This window comes from Triturus cristatus, chromosome 5_1 (assembly GCF_964204655.1).
Source record: "Triturus cristatus chromosome 5_1, aTriCri1.1, whole genome shotgun sequence".
NCBI lineage: Eukaryota > Metazoa > Chordata > Amphibia > Caudata > Salamandridae > Triturus > Triturus cristatus.
The window spans coordinates 939,152,992-939,177,331 of record NC_140587.1 but is presented as its reverse complement, the minus strand read 5'-3'; the positions used below and the strand labels follow the sequence as shown (position 1 = coordinate 939,177,331).

The 24,340-nt window shown below is 43.2% G+C and overlaps 1 protein-coding gene across 2 annotated transcripts in view; it reads left to right on the top strand.

The window, feature by feature from the left end:
* Positions 1–24,340, top strand: part of GPLD1 (glycosylphosphatidylinositol specific phospholipase D1) — a 513,772-nt gene that overhangs the window by 337,737 nt on the left and 151,695 nt on the right. For both annotated transcript variants that reach the window (XM_085605993.1, XM_085605992.1), the window contains one exon: positions 6,077–6,151. In XM_085605993.1, coding sequence (XP_085462119.1) covers positions 6,077–6,151 — 75 coding nt within the window. The remainder of the gene's footprint in view (positions 1–6,076; positions 6,152–24,340) is intronic.

Here is a 24,340-nt window from a genome sequence, read left to right as displayed (position 1 = left end):
ACATCTAAGGGCCAAGAAATGCATTAACTGAGTCATTCGTCATTTACTGGTGGTAAATAACGAATCCCCACACCCACCACACACTCCCCCTACATCTCATTTCTGTATTCGGTATTTACCGAATCGGTAAAATTACCGATTCGGTAATTTTACCGATTCGGTAAATTACCGAATACAGAAATGATCCCCCTACATATCAAAAGCCTAAATACCGGTCGGTAACGGTATAATTACCGAAAATCGGCCATTACCGACCGGTATTGGGCTACCTACATGAGGCCCAAAGTCACAATCAGACCACTAAAGGCATTAAACAAAGCAGCAACGATTCAGGGTCTTAGGAGCTGTGTCTTCCATAGGCATGTGCCACCATCCCCGAGGAATAAGATAGGATACTCCGGGTAAATTCAAGGCACGGTGGCTGATGTACAAAGCGATTATATGGCTTCGAAGGTGAAATTGATCCTCTGTGATCGGTGCAACAAAATGGTGGTTTTAAATGTACAAACACCAATTTACAATTCAGTAACACGTTAGCAAATCAATATTTGCGTTTCAGACTAAATGCAGAATTGGAAGGGGAGAGTAAAGGCCTCTACTTTTAAATAGCGATTCCCTACCTAATGTATTAATGTTTTGCGACCAAATTCCGATTGCAAAGCAATAACATTTTACTTCCAAATTGGTGGTAACCATTTAGAAACAGGAAGGGTGTAGTAACCTGCTTACACCCCACCCCACACCCATCCACCACAGGTATCACAGGACATGTTATCCTGATAATAAATGGGCCGGGCACACTAGCCCTGTGACAGTTCTACCCACTATCTGAGTGTTTCTGCGTAATTACCACTTATGCATGATGGCTTAGGGCCCTGCACCATTACATTGGCGACGAGCAGGCTAAACCCGTGTGTGTAGCCACCTTGCTGGTGGTTGAGAGGGAGGGTGCAGCCCGTATCAAGGGCATCCCCTGCGAGTAGATGTAGGAAGCGCCTGATGCCCCGCTGGGCCCATGGGGAGAAGGAGGTGACCGGGAGCCCACACTGCCCCTGATGTGCCCATAAAGGTATTCCGGTACCTAACTGCAGAAGGATCTGCGTGGTTAGGATGAGAGGCCATAGCAAAGGTCTGCTGAGGCCCCAAGTGGAGAGCGAGTGGGGCTGGACTGCCGAGATGCGGGCCAGCTACCGCACCCAGTGGTGAAGGAGGAGTAGGCCTGATCAGCCATTGGAAGGTGAGCCCAGGGCTGAGTACAAGGAGAGGATGAGAAGCCGAGTAGGTGTAAAACCCCTACCGTGTCCAGAGTGCAGAGCGTGGCAGGCCAGCACGTCTCAGGGGAGGACTGCCGCCTGGTGAAAAGGCCTCATTGGGCACAAGGGACATCCCTGCATGGGGACTGTGGCCAGCAAGTGGACGGCTCATGCAGAGGAAGTCGAGAGTTGGCGGTGGTGCTGCAGGACAGCAGGGCCTGGCGCCGTGCACCGTACTGTCACTGGGGCACAGAGGAACTACCTGGTGAGAACGCAACAGCGGCGAATCGCAAGAGCTGAAATGGCAGGGCCTGGTCAAAGAAAGGTACAGGAGGGGCAGAATCGGCTGCGGCTGGGAAAAAGAATTCTGACAGCGTCCCAGCCGTGTTGAAAGCAGGAAAGAAATGAGGCCACTCGAACCCTGAAACTATTATTCGCTTCGGCGGCCGTTGAAAAAACATAAAAGAGAAGAAGAGAGTAAAGCACCTACCCTGATGCGAACGGCTGCGCTCTTGTGTAAGTGCCCCGTGGCATCAAGGGAACCCCCGAGGTTGCGAGGAAATCCGGGCACAAGCATCCCTACACGAGGAGAGTGGTGACACAGCATCGGATTCTAGAGCATGGACAGGTGCGAGGACAGGCAGCCCTGCGTTGTGCCTGCATGTGCCTTTTGGTGGCAACCAGTCGAGGTTTGACATCGCCTCGTGGCAAAGAAAACTCCAGGACAGTAACCAGAGAAGCCTGCAGCAATAAGGAAGCTGCTGAGACCCAGGACAAGAGCAGCAGTGCCATCTAGTGGCCAGTGTGCCGTATCGCACTCAGGATAAAAGAAATAGTGAACACGGACACTGTTCAACAGCAGGACAACAAAGCTGTTGTGACCTACAGAGAAGGACTGACGGTAATGGAATGCTGCCCTGATGACACGTGAGATCCCCCAATAAACAAAAAAATAAAACAAAAAGAATCATAAAGGTGAAACAGACTGAGTGGAAGGAAATGACAGCAAATACTCCCACCATGCACATAGTGGAAAAAAGCTGAGAAGGCCTGGGGAGAGGACTGCGGTAAAGCTTAATACAATGGATGGGTAACTGTAGCCACAAGGTAGTTCCAGGATCGAGGAAAGAGACCGCAGTGTAAAGATGGATGCTGTGGCTTGGACTAAAATGGGCCTGCACCAAGAAGGCATGAACTGGCAAAAAGACTGGGAAAGAGTATGCCCCATGCCGCACCAAGTGACGGAACTGTCAAATAATGCATGTTTGCAGCACCACCTAGTGGCCACAGGTGCTTGCTGCATCAGTAGTCGAGCTTGTAGGTGCAACAGCCCTAAGCACAAGGAAAGTATTAGGGGTCCAGAACTGAAGAAGCAACAGCCCCAGGGGCATGAACTGTGAAGGGGAGAAGCTGCAAACACCTATACTGATGAACAAAACCACTGCAAGAGAAAGGGCTGAGCGTGCAAGGTGCCAGCGGAGGGTGCCCCTGAAGAAGACTGGGAGCACGACCGACGGAGGGTGCCAAGCCAGAAGAACGCCAAAGAACAGATCAGCGAAGAGGACCTGCAAGAGGTCAGCGAAGGTGACCTGCACAAGGTCAGCGAGGATGACCTGGGGCAGGTCAGCAAGGATGACCTGCAAGAGGTCGGCGAAGATGACCTGCACGAGGTTGGCGAGGGTTACCTGCACGAGGTCGGTGGAGATGACCTGCCAGAGGTCAGAGCTGAAATGACCTGTCAGAGGGCAGGGAAAAGATGGCCTGCCTGAGGTCAGCGGAGACAACCTGAGAGAAGGTAACCTATGAGAGGTCAGTGTAGAAGACGACCTGAGAGAGGTCAGAAAAGCGAGGACTGGTGAAAGGTTTGAGACGGTGACCTGTGAGTGGTCAGAGAAGAAAGCCTTGAAATCAAAGAATGAAAACCGAGGACGAGTCATGAGAAGAAGAAGGTTGCGATGACAGGTCGAACGAAGAGAGTGCATTGTCCTATGGGAGGACAGGGCCGGGGAGATCCATGTGAAGTGGATGTCACATAGAGAGGCCTGGTCAGAGAAGAAGTGCAAGAACTGATGGGACTAGACCGAATCGCGAAATGAAAGAACCAGAAAGAGTAAATCGTATGACAAGAGGTCACTGTAGAAGACATTTTAGGAAAAGAAGAGAGGAGTGTGTGATCAAACAACTCGCACTCCGCAAGATCGAGGATGACTGAATGCAAGAACATCTGTGTTCCAGCACCAAACATCTACTGACGGTCCTTAGAATTAGGAGAGCGAGATTAGGAGGGAAATCTCTATCATACCTCGGACCGAAATACTGGAACGAACTTCCCCTTTTTCTAAGAGATGGCTCAAATGATTTAGTTTTTAGGAAATTACTTAAAACCACTTAGTTCTGCTTTTAATAATAAAAAAAAAAACACAGCCTTCGCTGTACAGTTTATATGCGTCCACAAAAGCGCAGAGATACTCCTCGGAGTTGATTCTGGCACTATATAAACCCTTAAATAAATAAATCTGGAAGGAAGCATAGCACATTGGTAACATCAGTGACACCATGAGAAGATAGCTGTACAGGAGTCTTTGCAACGCCAAGCAAACCTGATGACCACAGAGGTGAGCAAGCTGGACCATTTGTGGCACCCTCCTTTGGGGAAGAGCAGGAGACTGGATGCTTGGACGTCCTGAAGAAGAGGATCCGACCACTCCACACCAGGTCGTGGAGATCCAAGGGAAAAAAGGCCTCAGGGACGCCGGTGAGAGTGGAGCCCACCATGAGAGATGAGTCTACAGCTGCTCTTCTGCAGTTTCCTAGGAAGACGAAGATCTTGTGTTCCAAGACAATCCTGTGAAAGTGGGTGCACCAAAGTCTAGGAGACAGGAGTAATAATATCAAGAAAACAACTACCCTCCAGGTGGAGCAATGGACTTGAAGGTGGGACTCATAGCGCTTCCTTCATGAACCTAGAGTGTGGCTTTGGAGTGATACGGTGAGGGACACCCGGTCCCACGGAAGCCTAGCGAGGTGGACCTCAGGTACATCCCGTGAGCGGGGAATACCCATGAGAGAGGCATACTGGTGAGAAAGGGATGTTTGTAACGACTACATCATTCTGTGGCAAGAAGCTGCTGCTGCAAAGAAACAACAACCAGGACTGAGTTGTGAAAGGGTAACATCCACCAGATTCACTATCCATCCATCTGCACTATCCAAGAGAACTGTACATATAGAGACTTGAGTGTCCACTTCCACTCTTTGAGTCCAAGGACGACCGGACCCGCAGGGCAGCACTGAACTGTGCCAAATAGAACTGGTGGTCCTAGCTGCAGTTGTACCAATGTCTTGCTCTGCAGGCGGCTAAAGAGACTCAGCTGATGTTTCTGTTATTTGTTTTATTCTCTCCCACAGGTTGGACTTTGTTGATTCCTGTTTTAATAGTTTGGGAGTGATGTAGTGACCTGCTGGTCACAGGTGTATTTGTCATTGTACCAGCCACTCCAAGCAGACTGGATTACACCCCACCCCACACACATCCACCACAGGCATCACAGGACATGTGACCCTGATAATAAAAGGGGCCGGGCGCACGTGCCCTGGCCAGTTCTACCCACTTTGAGTGCATCTGCATCATTACCACTCATGCATGAGAGCCTAGGGCCCTGCACCGTTACAAAGGGGTCTCCAAGGAACACCTTTTCCTTTGTGAGTGGTGACAAAACATTTTTTAGGAGCAGGCAGTGGTCTTGACCACTGCCTGCTCCTAAAAAATGCTTTGTTAAATTATTCATTTTCTTTTTGAAATGCTTCCCAAAACGGGCTGCATTTAAACAGAAAAAAATATTGATTTATTTAAAAGCAATCACAGACATGGTGTTATGCTGAACCCAGCAGGCCACGATGCCTATGACTCTAACCAGTCAAAGTGGGTCTCAAATTGTAACCTACCTCATGCATATTGATGAGGTATGTGGAATTGTGACACACTAAGAATCGGTATTTTGTGAACCAATCTATTAATTCATAGGTTGGTTCACAAATACCAATGCACTCGGTAGAAGTCTGTGCCCAAACTTTTACACATTTCTGCTAAGTCCATTTTAGATTCCGAATAAGAAATGGCAAATTGCAAATCGTTATTTGATGCAATTTACAATTTCTTATTAGGACTCTTTATACATCTGGCACCTTATGAGCCAAACTTTGCAAGTTTACCAGTGGCTTTGAAAGCTTTTGCAAGGTTTCAACATTCGCCTGAGGTTGAGTTAAATGTGCTGGTTCAAATTCAGAGCTTAGGAGCCACATCCCGAACATGTACTCTTGCACACGGCACAGGTAAAAGCTTTTTTCATGCGATTGCACTGTCTATAGCATTTGACTCAGAATTGCTCTTATTTAGTGCCTCAGCTATTGATAGGTTAGTACCAGCAAATGCTGCTGAACCTTAATGCTGACTGTAACCAAGCCCTAAAGACAAACCTCACTCTACTGCTAACCGTAAATCTAACTTAAACAGAAACCATTTTTTTCAGTTTTAGATAATGCAAACTTGTTCCGAAGGTATCAGAGCACTTCACATGAGCACCAGTTGCGTTCCGGAAGTACACGTTCATTTTGTTAAAAATCATATTATTCCAAGGTTCACTACATAGAAAAAGCCACTTAAAAAAGAAACTCAGCCAAACAAAAACATACTGGTCCTCTGATAGTTGCCAGGCAAGCTGCTCCAGTAATTTCACCTCAATTAGCAACACCGTTGTGTTTTGTGATAGTTTTATGCTACCTTGTATTTCTGACCTTTTAACATTTTTGTTTTAATTTTGTAGGGTTCCGTATATATCTACTTCGGCGCAGAAGAAAGTGGATTGCCAGTCCAGCCTAATATTACAATAAATTGCTGGGTAGGTTTAAGAACAAAGGACTTGATTTAGTGCTTTAGAGCATTATACCTTATGGCAACTGTAATAAGGCAAACAAGGTATCCATGAAATTTGTGACGGAGTAACCCATCTGCCAAGCTCTAAATCCGTACCAAAGCAGCCAAGGCTTGGTCCAGATTTACAGAGAGGATGCGACCAATGCAATGCCTTGATTGAGCTGTAGGCATCTTCTGAGCCCTGTATGCAGAGGATTCACTTATCCTTCTCTGTACAAAGGGACAATGTCTCTTGAAACTCACTCTGCCCACATCATTAATATTAATGAGGCCTTCTCATTAAAGTAGACCTATATCTCTGAATACTCTTCCTGAAAGTGCCGGCACTGTGCCATCTGCCCCTTACACAATGTCCCAAACAGAGGCATGTCACAAAGAGGCTGGTGTCTTTTCGCCCCCATGCAAGAAGTTTCCAAGTTCACACTGTAAGCTGCACAAATCAACAGCTACAACTTAGTAAATAAGCTTTAGGAGCTGTCACTAGGCATTTGTGTATTTCACAGAAAATTTGAAGGAAATAGATGTCTGCTGTTTTGATGCCCTCTTCCCCATGCAATTTGCAAACGTTTGCGTTTTATCCAATGCACTTCACACTGGAAATTGCAATGCTCACAAAAGATCACTAGATTACAGATGAGTGCTCTGCTATCACAAAGCCATTTGTACCGTTTTTTCAAATGCAAAGTAGTTTTATAAGCCAACCCCCTTGTACATTTTGAGCCAACATACGTTCTTGAATTCTGTGTGCTGCTCCATAAAATACAATGAAGATACAGGAAATTAATTTTTAAGCAGGTCAAATATGCACTGTGAAGTAAAAAATGATTTTTTGTTATTTCAATAACGTGTAATATGAAATTGATCGTTTCAAGAGGTGATGTTTATAAAATCATACTTTTAAAAAACGTATTTCAACATATTTGCTACATCATGCTTAGTTGTTACATTGTGCATGTTTTTTTAAATCGTGCATGTAAGAATACTCTAACCCAGCCTCTCCGTTCCTTCCAACACATCTCACACGATGAATTTATGGACCTGGTCAAAGCAAGCAGGCCTGCCGCCAGCCCATCTGACCCTTGTCCACCACAAACTTTCAAGACAATTCTTTTAACAACATCTGCCGCCACTCCAGTAAGAAGAATCATCAATGATTCCTTAACTACCGGAATATTTCCAGAAGAACACAAAAAGTCACACATACGCCCTTAACCGAAGAAAACAAACTTGGACCCCCTGAACCCTAAGCTATCCTGGCTGAAGAGGGGTGACACCCCGAAATCAGTCCTAGGATGCTTGTTTCCAGTCCAGGGAGGACCTGGCCTGGCAGTTCGGACTGGACTGTTCCCATTGGGCACAGGGTCTAGACGGATTTACATATGGCTGGGTCCAAACTGGAATGGCATGGTGAGCAAAAAAATGATGGATTTAGGCCCAGATCTCTGTACTGGGGTGAATGTATGACATTGTTCTGTATTCTGTCCATCAATAGTTCTTTTTGCATAACTATGCAGATGACACGCAAATTCTCCTGCAACTGGAATGCCCCAAAGACATTGGAAAATCCCCAATTTTCAGTTGTCTCAGAGCTGTAGATCAGTGGATGACTTGGAGCCATCTCAAATTGAATGCTTCCAAAATGGAAATACTCATGTGTGACGATTGGAAACATTATGACCCGCTTGCCGCCTGGCCTGATGAACTGGGATCACTGCCTAAAGTTTCGAAGGAAGTAAGAAACCTAGGAATGACCATGGACTCCAAGCCATCGATGAATGCCCGAGTGGACAAACTAGCAATATCAAGCTTTGTCACTATAAAAAAGCTGCGACAAATTTTTTCTCATTTGGGATTTCCACTCAAGATCCAAGCTACCATCTCCCTTCTTCTTTCCAAACTTGATTACGCCAATAGCCTCTACCACGAGTCACCTTTAACAACCATGAAAAGACTACAACGGATTCAGAACTCGGTTGTCAGACTACTCTTGCATATCAAACCGCGAGACCACATCTCACCTGCCTTGAAAGCCCTGCATTGGTTACCGGTTGCCATAAGATCCACGTTCAAGCTACATTGTATCACCCACAAAGCAATACATGGAATGGGACCACTCTTCATCAGGAATAAAATCACCAAACACATTCAACAAAGGAAGCTACGCTCTAGAGGGGCATCTCGCATCAAAATCCCACGATACAATAAAAAATTCATCATTTTCTGTTCAAGCAGCCAAACTATGGAACGCTTTACCCCCAACATAAGATCCACCGACAACCACCTAATCTTCAGAAACTGACTCAAGAATTGGCTCTTCCCCACATAAGCACCATACGCAAACAGAAATTTACAGCGTATCCTTCTGTATATAAGCATTTATTTTCACTATAGATATGTACCCATCTTTGTGTATTGCTTTGTATAAACATGTAGAATAATTATGTTGGAAACAAAAAATCATCTTTGGTCTACATATACTTGCTTCCATTGAGCATCTATGTACCTTCCATGTACTTGGATCTGTATGTTTGTTTTTTTTCTCCTAAAAAAGCATATCCAATGCACTACCATATTTCTCATCCTGTACCTCTAGCAATATTTTTAATCTACATATACTTACCTTCTTTGTGCATTTATATACTTTCAATGTACTTATGGATCTATATATTTATCACTTTCTTCTAATTTAGCATTTCCAATGCACTACCCTATTTCTCAGCCTATATTTCTCCCAATATATCTTCTAGCCCAACTTTCTGACTCATCTGAAACTTCTTTCTACTACTCTTTCCAATGCACTACCCGATATCTCACCCTATACATCTATCAATATATCCTCTACATCCACTCTCTCATTTATCCCAAAGCCCATACCACTATTATGATCGCCAAAATAACCCTTTCTAGACTCTCCCCTACTCTACCCCTCCTTGCGTCAAGTGACACCTCTTTTACTATACCAATCCTGCATAACAAACCTTTCTAAACTCTTCCCTCTGACTCTTCCCCTCCAAAACCCCTTTTTACTCACCCAAAAGCCTCCTCCTACTGCTATGACCTCCCAAAAACAAAAATCCAAATCCTTCACTTTCCTATCCCTCCACTATCCTTTTCAATCAAAATAACAGAATAACATGTTCACTTCTCAAATTCCATATTCCACTATACTAATTCAACACTAATCCCTATGGGTTCCTGAGTAGTGTGCTACTCGCCAAAAAAGCACTTCAAAATCCCATCAGGGGTAGCAAGCGCTATAGAAATACAAACCTCTTTCCCTCTTCTATCCCGCCACCTACCCTTCTCTATCCAAATAACTGAATAACATATCCACCACTCAAATTACCTCATATTTCACTATACTAATTTTCAACACGAATCCTTTATGGGTTCCGGAGTAGCGTGCTACTCACCTGAAAAGTGCTTCAACACCCATCAGGGGTAACAGGTTCTATATGAATGCAAACCTTTCTTCCCCTTCTATCCCTCCGCTATCCTTCTCACTCCAAATAACTGACTAATATCCACCACTCAACTTACTTTCATATTTCACCATACTAATTCACCACTAGTCCTTTATGGGTTTCTGGAGTAGCGTGCTACTCGCCAAAATAAAAATAAAAAACCCATCAGGAGTAACAAGTGCTATATAAATACAAACCTTTACCTCTTCTATCCTTCTGCTATCCTTCTGAATCCAAATAACTGACTAACCTCTCCAACACTTAAAATTAACTTTTATGTTTCACTATATTAATTCAACACTAATCCTCTATGGGTCCCGGAGTAGCGTTCTACTCGCCGAAAAAGCGCTTTGACGCCTCGTCAGGGGTAGTAAGCGCTATATAAATGCAAGTACAATACAATACAATGTTTTTTAAATCGTGCATGTTTGATACATTTATGTGCTTTTTACATTGAACTCGTTTCGTACACAATGCCTTTTTTATGTGGCAGGTACACTTAAAATGTTATGTTGTGGTCACATGGGGCCTCATATATGAAGAATTGGCATTGGGCAGTGCTGCAAGTTAAAAAAAAAAAGTCTAGGGGTGAACCTGGATGCTCTCTTAGTGTTGCCTTCACAAAAAGATGTTAAAGCCAGCTCCAGGTTTAGTCAAAGGAGACTGCTTCATTGAGGTCTGCCTTAAATTGCAGTAGCAAGTCTAACAGCAGCGCTTATTGTCTCTATAAATAGAAGGTTAGATGACAACAAATGAATGCTCCACAAGTACTGAGAAAAACCGTAATAGTCGCCTTAATTCTTTCCAGAATTGACTATTGCAACGCTCTCTTCCTTGGCATCGACAAACGTCAACTATCAAAACTCCAGTTCTTACAGAATGCCGCAGCATGGATGCTGCTAAATATCCCTAAATTTCATCCCATTTCCGATAGCATTAGGGACCTCCACTGACTACCGGTCCAGTAAGGAATTGAATTTAAGGCTCTTTGCCTGGTGCATAAAGCTCTATACGGTGGAGGGCCTCGGGATCTACAGAAACCTTTTTCCTGGCATGTCCTGCGGCGGGGAACAACCTTTACAACGCAACTTTTACAACGCACTACCATTACAACGAAACTGTTAGTTTACTATCCCCACACCTTCCCTACTGTTACGTGGACTGGAGTTGGAATAGTAAATGACACTTTTTTAATGTTAGCAAGCCATCTAGTGCAAGTCGATGTAAAGACTTGCGTTGTAATGTACTGCGTTGTCAATGCACTCGCGTTGTAAAACTTTCGTTGTAACAGCATGCGTTGTAACAGCATGCGTTGTAACATCATACATCCGTCCTGCGGCGGGACCTAAGATCAGCCGAGGGAGGGTTCAGGTCCCTGGAATTCGAAGGACAAGATGGCGGGGGAAGAAGTCTCTCCCATCTGGCAGCTAAGCTTTGGTACGCACTGCCGGTTGTAACTAGATTACAGTCAGAAAGACTCCTGTTCAGGAAGATGATTAAGATTTGGGGGCATGTTATCAAGGACGGCGTTAAAATTATCGCCGGTTTAGCGGCAGAAAACTACCGCTAAAACGGCTATAATGGGCTTAATAATATGCCCTGGAGAATTCCAATAGAACCCCATGTTCACACCAGGACATGGACTTCTATTGGAATTCTCCAGGGCATATTATCAAGCCCATTATCGCTGCTTTGCCGCTAAACCGGCGATAATTTTAACGTTGTTTCTTGATAATATGCCCCTTGGTTATTTCAGTCCAGGTAATTAGTAACTGCTCCCCGTCTCAGATGAAGCACATGTTACGCGTTACTTTTAGCTCCAAGACGCCTCGACATTCGTTGGGCTTTACAGATGATTACTTACTCAATGTGCATTGTGCTCGGTGACTGTGGTCTAAGCTATTTCAGAGAGAGCTGACTAAGGCACACAGACAACTTATTGGCTGAACATTTATGAACTCATCCTGGCCATAGTAAAATAAATCCTGTGGCTGCCACCAGAGGCCAAAGTTAACGTCATGACTCAGCACCTCATCTACAAGGGCCTCATTATGAGTGGCAAGATAAAATCACTGTTAGTCTCTGCCCTTGAATTACAGTTACTGACGTTCATGGGGATTTCTAGGGCAGGGGAAATTGGGGGTTACACGATTTTGGAGAGCAACATGCACAAACCAGTGTTTCCATACTGATTCCTGAATGGTTTCCCTCGTACATTGACACAGAGACTTAGGTCACTTTCAGTAAAGATACAAAACTTTCAATTCTGATGGGCCCGATGACTTCTTTCGCCGGAAGCTATGGGCCACTGGCAATGTGCTCCAAAGTGCCTTACCAAGCAGGTTTATAACTATCTGATTAAATACATTTTAGGAAAGGTCCCTTCTCGCTACCTGTGCTCAACATCCACCACTTTCTTAACGAGGCCCAGGTTACAATTTTTGGCAGAGTCCAAGGGTAGACTCCTGTTTGGATCCACTCTTATGAATTGCCTTGCTTTGGCACCTTTCTTGGTTGCCTCATTCAGTACATTCTGGAACGTTCTGTACATGTGTAAAACCAGGACTCGAGTCGGGATACCACGCGGGTGGACAGCGTCCCCCCATTTATTTTACCGGGAGCTCGATAACTGGAGCAAATGAAGCCACACATTCACTCTTTGGCCTCTCTGGGGCGAGATCGGAGCTCAATCAGAAGGCTGCTCACGCGCTGGCTGCTCTGATGCAATCTCATCTAAGGGGTGAGCGAGGGGAGGCAATGAGTCTGATGGTGCAAGCCACCTATCAAGACATCACTTCCTGTCATGACGTCTGCATCCCCCATTTCTTTTTAGGTCTCGCCTGGCGTAAGACTACGCAGACATGCGCAGTCTCGCTGGCGAGATTTAATGATTTAGAGTAGATTTCTCTAGTGGGCTTTAAGCCCCGCCCCTCTTTTTCATTGGCTGGCGTCACCGTTTATGCTAAACGGTGGCCAGCCAATGGAAAAGAGCATGTTGGGAAAAAAACGTTTCTCTTTTAGAGCTGTCCCAGTTGGACTGGCTCGGTTCCTTTACGTTTGTCGTGAAAGCTTTTCTTATCTTTATGGGGCCATGTGTTTCAAACATATGGCCCCATAAAGACAAGAAAGCCTTGCGAAGGACGAAAGTGAAAGCCAACCGTGGCTTAGCTCAGCCAGGCGTGGCGAGACTCCACCCCTCTGCCATGCCATTCCCGCACACGCGTTCGCGGCTCCTGACATGCTCTCCGAGGGGGCCTTGATGTGCTGCACGTTTCTGTGAGTTTTGTGCTGTTTCACTGTACACTTGTTTTATATATTGAGCGTGTACATCTTTAAAGTAACTGTCAAGTTGCCTATATTAACTCTGCACAGATTAAGACTACCCATCGAGACAAAACTGAGCGTGTTGGGTATTTGATGGGGTCATTCTGCAATGTGGGATGGGGTCGCAGCTCTCAATAGGAGAGGCCTTGGGACTCTATGATGGGGCCATAGAACCATTTAGGCATAGGGGTCACGGGACTCTAGGAGGTGTGTTGAGTGGGGGCAGCACACAACGGGATGGGTGATGATGGCGCAGAAGTTAAGTCTACGTACACTACCCTTTCCTTACACCAAATGACTCACAGAAAGTTCTCCATGCGAACCCTCATGATAGATCCCTCCACAAAACCTTGGGCGCGTGCGGAGTTCTTGCCCAGTACGATGGTTTCTTGACCACTGGATGTTCTCTTATCCCGGCTTTTGCCACTACTAGTGCTGGGCACCGGGTCGGGCAGTGGCACCTCATTAGCATGAGAAGCCAGTCGCTTTGCTGGGGTTGCCATCTTCGCGTTGTCTGTGTCTGGCGCACCCGGTGATCCCGATTACCGGGACGGAACAAGTATTGCGGAGCAGCAGCCCGGCGCTATCTGTGAGGGGGCGGGAAACAGCAGTAACTTTCGGTTTCAAATAGTTCAGGTTCACAAAACAGGAAGTATACCCAGTTGTAACTCCCGCCGTCGCTCTAGCAGCTGGCTGTGCGTTGCAAGCCTCGTTCAAGATTTCATTGGCAAGTATTGAAATCGGGAGCTACAATGGCGAATCATCTGTTTAATGGAAAATAGTCGGCCATATTGAGTGAGTATACAACACCTTTCCCAGAGAAAAATACCGCCAATCTATTCACGCTTTAATATTCTACAAAGGTCCCGACCTCATTCTTAAGTAGAACTTTATATGAAATATTCTGTATTCATTTTGAACATGCCCTTTCTGTCTTTATTCGCTTTAACTATCAGTCAGGGATTATTAGCACAGCGATAGAACATATTTTAAAGTGTTTAACATTTACAGTTTAATAATACAAACTTTATAAAAGGGGAAAGTGGGAGATTTAAAAACAATAATCTGGAGAAAATATTTCCCCCGTTGACTTCTATTGAGCAGAGGCGATTTCAGCTGGAAGACAGCCAAACTAAAGCCATGTTTGCCAGGGCACAAGTCCTAAAAACAAGCATTTGCAATGCAATAGGTCTCGCCTTTGTGAGAGTTAAAGCTATTGATATTCTAAATGATGATTGCCCTGTAGTTTTGGTTTTGAGTGGAGTGAATGTATGTGGTGTGGAGTTCAATTGTGTAGGTTGGATTAGAATTATTAGTATTGGAATTGTGTGGTGTGAAGAGGATTCATGGTGTGCAGTGGAATTGTCTGGTTATAATTATGTGGTATTAAGTATACTGGAATTTTGTGGACTGGGAATGTGTGTCATGGAGTGTAATTATGTGGAATGGTATTTTGAGTTGTAGAGTGGTATGTAGTGGAGTTTAATTATGTGGTGTGTTGTTGAATTTTGTTGCATGTTGTGGAGTTTTGTGGTGTGGATTGGATGTATGTTGCGTGTTGTGTAAGTGTGTGGTTGAGCTGAATTGTGTTGTTTATTGTTGAATTATGTGGTGTGAAATGCAAATGTTTAGCTTGAAATGTGTGACATGGAAGTGTGTGGCATTGAGTGAACTTATGCTGATTGGAATTATGTCGCATGGTGTGGAGGGTATTTGTGTGGATTGTGTTGACAAGTTTAACAAGCATTGAAAATGCAATAGGCATCGCCTTTTATTAAGTTAAAGCCATTTGCTTTGCTAATGGTATTATATAGCAAAGCAAATGTCTTTAACTTAATAAAAGGCAAGGCCTATTGCATTTTCAATGCTTGTTTTAGGACTTGTGCCCTGCGTAAAACTAACTTAACGTGACACAGTTTACCTCAATGTTACATGCCATGGTACAACTATCACCTTTAGTGAAAATGAAACCCAGTCCATTTGGGAAATGCCACAAGTTTATGCTTGCATTGCTCAGATGTGTTGCAGAAAGGTCTTGAAGTCACTTCCTTTCCATTAATTTCTGCACCATTGCCACATATAAAGTCTTGGGTGTTGCCCTCTTTTTTTAATATTGGCATGGAGTCAGATTGCTTCGGGGGTTGGCATAGTTGTTACATTTTGCCTAGCTGGTCCCAACTGGTGTGTGTTAGGCTTAATGTCGTTGTCTAAATTTCCCAAATCACTATGTGGGCTCTGTTTTTGCTCCAAAAATTAGTCTGCTTTTCAATTTACTCCAAACGAACCTATCAAAGTGTGTGAGCCAATCACCACCTTATCTTTAATGTACTATACTTGAGCAGGTGACATGGCATTTTCTGGAATATGCATAATTTCATATCCTGCCCTATAATCTACAGAAAGATTAGTGACCCTAGAGCAGGACAGATGCCTCAATGGTCTCGCCTGATGAGGGTGATACAGCAGAGATACTTCAAAACGTGCCTGCAACTTGGGATCAAGTACACCATTGAATCCCATTAATGCAATATGCCGCACCCTTCGGACCTCTATCCATGCAGTTATGAAATTGTGTTTGTTATCACACATAAAACATTAAGTAGATGGAAATATGGGATCTGGGGTTTTAGAGCGGGATAGAGGTCCGAAGGGTGCGGCATATTGCATTATGGGATATGTAGTTGCAGCGACTATTATCTAACCAAAGAGGGAGGGTGAAAAGAAAGCAATAAACCCGTTGCCGGAAAAGCAAACAGTGTGGGAGCGCTGCTGGGTAGAAGGGAGGGCCTGTTTTAATCACAGTGTGGGGGAAAGTTCTGTAAATGTCCTCGACCTTCTTAATGAAAAAAGCGGCGAAGACCTCGCATTGCTGATTAGAGAAAAGAGGGGATGCTTTAGGTTACCCGGAGGATTTTAGATCTTTAAGCAAGGCAAAGACACATGTTGCTGGGTTATTGCTGTTTCTAATTTTATCTGCAAAATAGGCAGCTCTTCTGGATTAATTTATTATAATTCTTAAGGGCTACTTGATATTGTACTTTCAGAGCTGGATCATAGTGCCGTCTCCATGCCCGTTCCATGGTTTTACAAGTTTTTCGGGCCAAGGCCAGGTTGTCATTGTACCACGGGCTCGACTGGGTTCTACAACTCTGGGACAACCTGGCCGGAATAAGAGTAAATCAGTATATTATGGAATAAAAATAGGAAAAAGTTGCAAGCTTTGTATATAAAATGCTAGCTCATTTTGGGGGATGCATTTCTTTTTTTTGGAAGAAGGGTGAAAAGAAGGGGAGGGGGAGGGAAACATAGGTGCAACAATATATGCAATGTCACAGATTGATCAGTAAGAAACACAATGTAATGGAGGCATAAGCAAACCAACAATAATAATAAAATACATACAATTAAAATATGATCATAAATAATTCAGGGAGTTTTAAGGTGTCAGGACATGAAGTCTGATTTTAAGTAAAAATGGTACTAACTGTGTTATATATGGTGTAAGGGATTGCCATATTAGATCCCTATTGGGTCACCCAAGAATGGACTCAGTATAAGCTCCAACTAATCTATGATGCTAACATACTATAAACCAACATGCTTTATCTGAAATATTAGACGTACATTTCCAGTTGGCAGTAATCATAAGATCACACAATTTCCATAAACTAAATGGAATAGATGTGTGAAAGATATGGTTAATGTGTGTCCAAACCTTCTGCCCAAAACATAAAGTAATGGGACATAAAAACAACACACGTCTGAGAGCACCATGTGAACATGGGCAAGACCAACATCGCACATCAGTAGTTGTGGGAAATTTGTAGATGGAGAGTGGGATGTAGTGAAGTCTATTATAGACAGAAAATAGTGTCTGGGTAAGAGTACTTTTCCTAGAGGTTTTATGAATTTTACACCAAAGCTTACTCCAAAGGTAAGTGGAGCAGAAGTATCCTAAGTCAGCCTCCCAAAGGGTTTCTAAAGTGGTTTTAATTTGGGAATATGAAGTGTAGATCAAAGATTTATAAAGAAGAGAGGCTTTGGGTTTAGTACATAAAAGTTGAAGTAGTGACTGGTCTCCAACATTGCCAGAAGTACACCCAGACATAGTTATAAAAACATCTAAATGTGCATTAACTAACAGACATAATTAGATTTGAAAAGATTAAGGACAGTTACATTTGTGTTAAACAGGGCCGGACTGGCCGTAGCGGGCACCGGGTAATCCCCCGGTGCGCCGCACGGGTGGGGGGCGGGTTTGGGCCCCTGGGGCCGTTTTTGTTACAGGGCCGTAACAAAATCGGCCGAAACCCGGCCCTGGCAAAGAGCTCGGCGGCCTCCCCAAGCCCCGGGCGGCCGGCCGAGCACTTTGCCAGGGCCGGTTTTGGTTCCCAGTCCGATCCTGGTGTTAAAACTGGGGAAAGGAAATTGAGCATTAGCAATAACATAAACCTCCAAGTTTACTAGGATTATTATACCAAATGGACATTAGGAGGAAGGTATTTCATTTTAGTGAGTGTGTAGTGATGTGAGAGGGTAATATTTTACAAAGATGTTCAAAGATTGGAGAAGAAAGGTGTGATAAATTAGACGAACGAGAAATATATTTTGGGAATAAGAAGGAATAAATAGGAGATTTGTCTACAGTCAACCAAAGTCAAACAGCTTTATGAGATTGCTAAAAGTCTGGGATGTTGACTCCACCCTTAGTTCTAATCTTTAAAGTTAAATAAGGAAATGTGAGTTCTCTTCTTATTCCATTAAAGCTGTGCTAAGAGGGAATGGAAAATAGACAGTTATCATACATAAGGCATAAAGAAAAATAGCAGAAATCACTGCTTGATTGAATCCAGAGGGCCCCACAAGGATGAGAATAGGAGAGTCCAAGTGAAAGTAGGATTTCAGTTCTAAGTTAAAGGTCTCTAAGGGTAAGGGAGACAGAAGAGTCAATGGAGTTAGAGAATCATATGCCTAAATATTTGATTTTTGTAAGGGTCCAGGTAAAACCTGAGGGTGCAAGTAGTTGTTTGGTACAATATTTGTTCAGGGGTAGGAATTCTTTTTATCCAAGTTGATTTTGTACGGACAGACTTGTGAAATAGTAAGAATATCCTGCGATAGAGCCATTAGTGGAAACTTAGGATTTTAAAAAAAAGAATAATTTTGTCAACATAAACTGCATGTTTTGAATGATGTGTGCCATATTGGAAGACAGATATCAGTGGATTTTGCCTAATCTTACAAGGAAACAGTCCTAATGTGAGCATAAGTGATAGTGAAGACCAGGCGCAACCTTGATAGACACCCCTGTGAAGAGTAACATAATGAGAAATTGCACCACTGATTATGACACATGTTTTCGGGGAGTCATATAGAGCAGAGATTATGCAGAGAATTTTTTGACCAAAGCCAGTCCACTGCAAAACTTTAAGCATAAGGGTCCAATCAAGTCTATCAAAAGTGTTTTCAGCGTCAACATTATTAGCTGCTAAAGGATAATCAAGAGCCAATGGTTTACTTAAGACATTAAAGAATAATCTAGTATTATCACGGCCCATCAGACTTTTATGAAACCAGCTTGTTCGGGCCAAAAAAGTGGGGCAAAAAAGACTCAACAAACATTTTAAAGTCAACATTGGCCAAGGAAATGGGCATATCGTTTTTGAATAAAGTAGAGTTTTTGCTGACAAATGGCAGCTTCTAAAATGTACCTTTGAAATAAATGAAATAAATTTAGCATTTTTGGTAATGGAATAAAAGAGAAGTAGGAATAAAATTCAACAGAAAACCCATCAATAAACCCATCAGAACCAGAAATGTTACCTTTTTGTAATAGATAAAGGGCAGAAACTATTTCAATAAGGAATGTATCTCAATCTAAACAACGAATATCCAGGCTTGGGTTATGTTAGAAATGGGTTCTCAAATAGGGACCATTCTTCCCAATCAGGATAAGGGGGATACACAACTAAAATATTACCTGCTCACCCCCTTGATAGCTTGGCACGAGAAGTCAGGCTTATCTCAGAGGTAGTGTGTGAAGCATTTGCACATAACCAACAGTAATACAGTGAAAACACTACAAAAGGACATCATACCAGTTTTAGAAAAATATCCAATATGTTATCTGTGCAAAACAAGACCAAAAATTAGAGAAATCCATCAAACAGTTCTTAGGAATATCAATAAGCAAAATGAGACTTAAAATACAGTTCCTTGAAGTCAATAGCTCTGTCTGGGGCTATTACAGTGGCATGAACAACAAATCCAAACAGTTCCAGTTGACCATGGTGTCACCGGCCAGCTACGGTAATGGGAAGACCAGCAAAAGAGTATCTTTAGAAATGTAGGGCATTGAGGGACCTCGCGGTGAGCTCCAAAGTGCCGGCATTGTTTCCGGAGGTCGGTGCAGGAGTCGTCGGGCCCTTAAAGTCTAACACGTTACAGATCAAACTCTGTGCGAGTGAAGGCAGGAGTGCTGGTGTCGGCGGGTGTCGGGACTGTGGTGCGAAGTGCAGCAGCGTGTGGTGCTTTCAGGTCGTGGTGCAGGCCGTAGCTAGGTGATGGCATCCAGCAGCATCAGTGAGACCAGGGATGCAGTGTGAAGTAGTGCGGTGCTTGTTGCGGTGCTAGCAGGTCACAGTGCAGGCAGTGCTGTCATAGTTGCTAAAGCGCTGTCATCAGCTGACGAACTGGAGTTGATGGTGCCGGTATGCCAAGGCTGAGGTGTGGGATGGGGCAGTGCATCGTGTAACTTATGAGCGGTGCCCTCAAACCCCGGTGCAAGCAGCGACGTCAATGTCAGCGTAGAGCAGCGTCTTTGGAGATAGCAGGGTGGCAGCATGAAGCGGGGCGGTGAGAAAAGTGGTGCCTACAGTTCACGGTGCAAGCAGTGGCTCGTGGCAGTGTCAGTGTTGTTGGTGACACCAGGGTTGTGCTGCGAAGTGCAGTGCCTTCAGGACACGGAACCGGTAGCAGCATCGTTGAAGGCGTTCGGTCGCTTTTTCTTCTGTTGCACAAAACACACTGTTCCCATTGATGGTAGCAGAAGAGCTTGAAGTCTTTGCTGTTCCTGAGACTTCTTGAACAAGGGGCAAGCTCTACCTCAAGCCCTTGGAGAAAGTCAAACAAAGAAGTTGCAAAAAGTTCTGTCTAGTCCTTTCTCTGCCCAAGACAGAAGCAGCCACTGCAGGCCAACACAGCAAAGCACACAGCAAAGTGGTGTTTTTCCTCGCAGCTTCTCCAGCTCTTCTTCTTGTCAGGTTCCTGGATCCAAAAGAGCTCCAAAGTCCTGGGGTCAGGGCCCCGGTATTTATACCACATTTACTATTTGTTCCCTTTGTGGAAAGGGTCTCTGAGCCCAGTCCAAATCAGTTCTGGCCACTCTAGCCCAGTTTCACTACAGGAGGTATAGACATTATTGTGCTGAGGGGACACTGCCTATATAGGTGCTAGTGAAAACTCCGCCCACCACTGTAAATGTAGATCAGGCCTACTCAGCCGAACTATGAGTCACCTAGGAAAGGCAGGACACACCTCAACTCACCTTGTGGCTGTCTACAGTGAATGCACATTCTGAGCCCCTGTCACTCCAAAACCAGACAGTCAATACACAAACCAGCAGAGGCACACAGAATGGTTAGGCAAGAAAATACCCACTTTCTAAAAGTGGTATTTTCAAACACATAATATTAAAATCATCTTTACTAAGAGATATATTTTCAAATCCTGAGTTCAGGCATACTAAACTGTATTTCTCGATCTTGCCCCACTCAAAAGTTAAGCTTGTAAGATGTTACAAAGCAACTCCCATGATAGCCTATGGGACAGATAGCCTGTCAATAGTGAAAAACGAAATTGGCAGTATTTCACTATCAGGGCATGTCACACACACCAGGACTAGTCCTGCCTTTCACATAAACTGCACCCTAAACATTGGGGTACCTTGGGCCTACCTAAGGGGTGCCTTACATGTAAGAAAAGGGAAGTTTAGGGCCTGGCAAGTGGAGGCACTTGCTAGGTCGACATGGCAGTAAAAACTGTGTGCAGACACTGCAGTTGCCAGTCTGATACAGCTTTGAAAGCCTGCTTCTGTGGGTGGCACAATCAATGCTGCCGGCCCACTAGTAGCATTTGATTTACAGGCCCTGGGCACACACAGTGCACTATACTAGGGACTAAGAAGTAAATTAAATAAGCCAAACATGGAAACACCAATCCATAAACACAGTTTACAGTAGGAGCACTTCCATTTTAACACTGAACAGCAATGAGAAAGTGAGCAGAGGCACTAAACCAGCAAAACGAAGTCTAACATACCATTGAAAACAGGAGGCCAGAAAGTAAAAAGACAGGGGAAATACGTCAAAAGATGCGAGGTCTAACACATGTCCCCTCCAACTGAAAGTAGGGAGAACTACCCAACCACCTGGGAGTTCTCTTCACTAAGGCGGAAGAACCTGGACAGACCATCTGCATTGGCGTGTTCTGTGCCAGGGTGGTGTAACAGGTTTCATTTCTATCAAAATTAAGGCAAGAAAATAATCAGTATCTATTTCGTGAGTATTAAATTCCGGGGTATAAAGCATTTTATAAAAGTTCACAAACTCATTAGGAATATCCAAGTCTTTATATAGTGCAATTCCTGTATTAGATTGTAAGAATTCTATTTTGCTATGGTGCTTTACTTTAAGATAATTGGTCATACATTTGCCTACTTTATTTCAACCCCCATAGTATCTAGAACTACTTTTTAACAGGCAGGTAGGAGAATTGTCAGAGGAAATTTTGATAAAGTGTGATTTGGCAGCAGCTAAATCATGCAGGACATCATTGGATTTAGAAGAGTAGTATTTATGTTCCGTTTTTTTAATATTGGTAAATAAAGTGTAAAGTTGGGCAAGTGTGTCATACTCAATAATAAAGCCACGTGCAGTAGCCTTAAAGTAGTCCCACAGTAATTGTGGATGTACAAGAGGTTACTCATGTATGGAGAAAAGGTCAGTGGTGAATACTGTAAAGTAAGAGGAAAATTGGGCATCAGATAGTAAGGAGTTATTAAATTTCCATCTGTTAGAGGATGTCTGGATAGGGAGTAAATCAAAATCAGCTACAACCGAGGCATAATCTGAAATAAATACCCGTTCAATCTCTACTTTAGTAAGTGTTCGAGAAAGGTGTTTACTAACAAATGAACAGACCAGTCTGGTAAGAGACCTATGAACAGGGAAGAAGAAGGTATATTCACAAGCTGTGGGATTACATCATTTCCATGAGTCTACTAAAGATCTGTAAGTCATAAACAAATAGAATTGTTTGTGCATTTTGTACGGAATAACCTTAACCAATGATTGTCTGTCAAGAAAAGGGTCAACAATTTGACTGTAGTCGCAACCAAGAACAGAAGTCTCATAGTCAAATTGGAGACATTTTTTTCCAATATGATTCCAAAATGCAAGATCATTCTGGGTTGAACCATAAACATTAAAAACTGTTATAGGAATTTTATTTACAGAAATTTTAGCAACAATCCATCTACCATTAGGATCTATGTCTTGGGAAAGAGCAGAAACATCTATTTGTTCTACAAAGAATAACAACACCATTCTTCTAATTGTGCGTGAGAGAGACAAGAACTGTGCCTACCCAGGATTGTTTCAGTTTCTGCACTTCTGTATTTGCAACATAGGTCTCCTGAAGGAGAAGTAAATCAGGTTTACATAGTACCAAGTGAGAAAGAATTTGGTGTCCCTCAATGGGTTGGTTTAAACCTTTACCATTCTATGGGACGGCTCTGAATTTTAACCATCGTGCAATATGGAGAAAAATACAATGAGCCTAAAAAAAGGTAAATGTAGGAAATAGGGAGAGAGAAACAGAGTAACAAGGATAGGAACATAGGAGGTGCAAAGGGGATGTACAATATAGAAAAAAAGGAAAGGGGATGAAGGGGATGAAGGGGAAAACATGAAAATGAAGAAGAAAACAGTACATGCCACTCAAGTGGGAACTGAAAAATATACCTGTGTGAATCAGAAAATAGGGGGAGGAGGCATGGCAACAAATCATAAGGATGAGAGTCAAGGAACCACATGCACTGGGAAACTGTAAACAGCAATGACAACATGATGACAAAGGATGATACAAAACAGCCAGACCTGAAATGAGAAAAAGATAATGTTATAGGAGAAAAATACGTAGAGCACTAAAATAAAGAAAAGAAGAGGTAACCAAAACTAAATCTGAAGAACTTCAATTTATAAAGAATGGGAAACACATATCAAGACAAATACAACATATGAACTGGAATCAACAACAAGAAGGACCAGCTAACTCCGAGAAGCACTGGAATTGTTTTGAACAAATGTCTTCAATTGCGAAGATCCCTCAATGGTATGGGATTTGTCCTTATAAGTGACCTTGAAAATGCATGAATGAAGCAGACGAAAACAAGCACCTAAGATTCTCAATTCTGGATGAAGAGAAAGAAACCCCTTCTATCTATCAGCTCTAAATTTGGCAACACCCTGTGTAACAAAAAGTTTGGATCCAGACCACAGTAATTATTTCTTAGATTTTGCAGCCTGTAAAACCAAGAGAAGATCTGTATATTCTAGAAATAAGATCATAACTCCTTTGGGTTTAAATTAAGAAGCCTGATAAAATTTATATGGACAAGTCAATGAGCTCTTTGGATGCTGAGAACTGTAGAGCTAGGAAATTCCAAAAGCTGTGGTAGAAAAATGGCAAAGAAAGAAACTGGATTTTTGCCTTCAATATCCTCCGAGAGGCCATAAATGCAGAGATTATTATGCTGAGTCCTATTTTACAAATTCTCAGAATGTTTTTGAAGAGAATGGATTTCTTTCGGCATAGTGGCTATCTTGGAAGTTTCATTCAAAATTTTGCTAATTCTTTGTTCGGCTTCAGCAACTTGAGAATCCATGGAAGACCGTTTTGCATCCAGATTTTGGATTCTTATATTTGTTTCTACTACAAAATGACAAAGAGCTCATATTTCTTCCAATAAAATCTCCATACGTATGGAGGCGGTGGATTTGTCAGGAGATGGGGATCCTGTTTAAGCATTTTAGCAGAACCAGCTTGTTGAAGTTTTATTGTAGATTTAAGCTTAGGAATGGTTGAAGGCATGTTATCACTGAGGGAATGGGAATTAGCATCCATGGAGTCATAGGAATCCGTTGCGTAAGATTTGAAATTCAATTTGAGTTTCCACAATTCCCCTTAAACAAATAGAGAGGGAAAAAAGAATTTCCGCAAAGTAAATTGAGGAACAAGGATCAGTGTAGTCCTTTATTGTTATCGGATTCACAAGAGAAAAAAGAAAGGTGGGCACCAATTTGAGA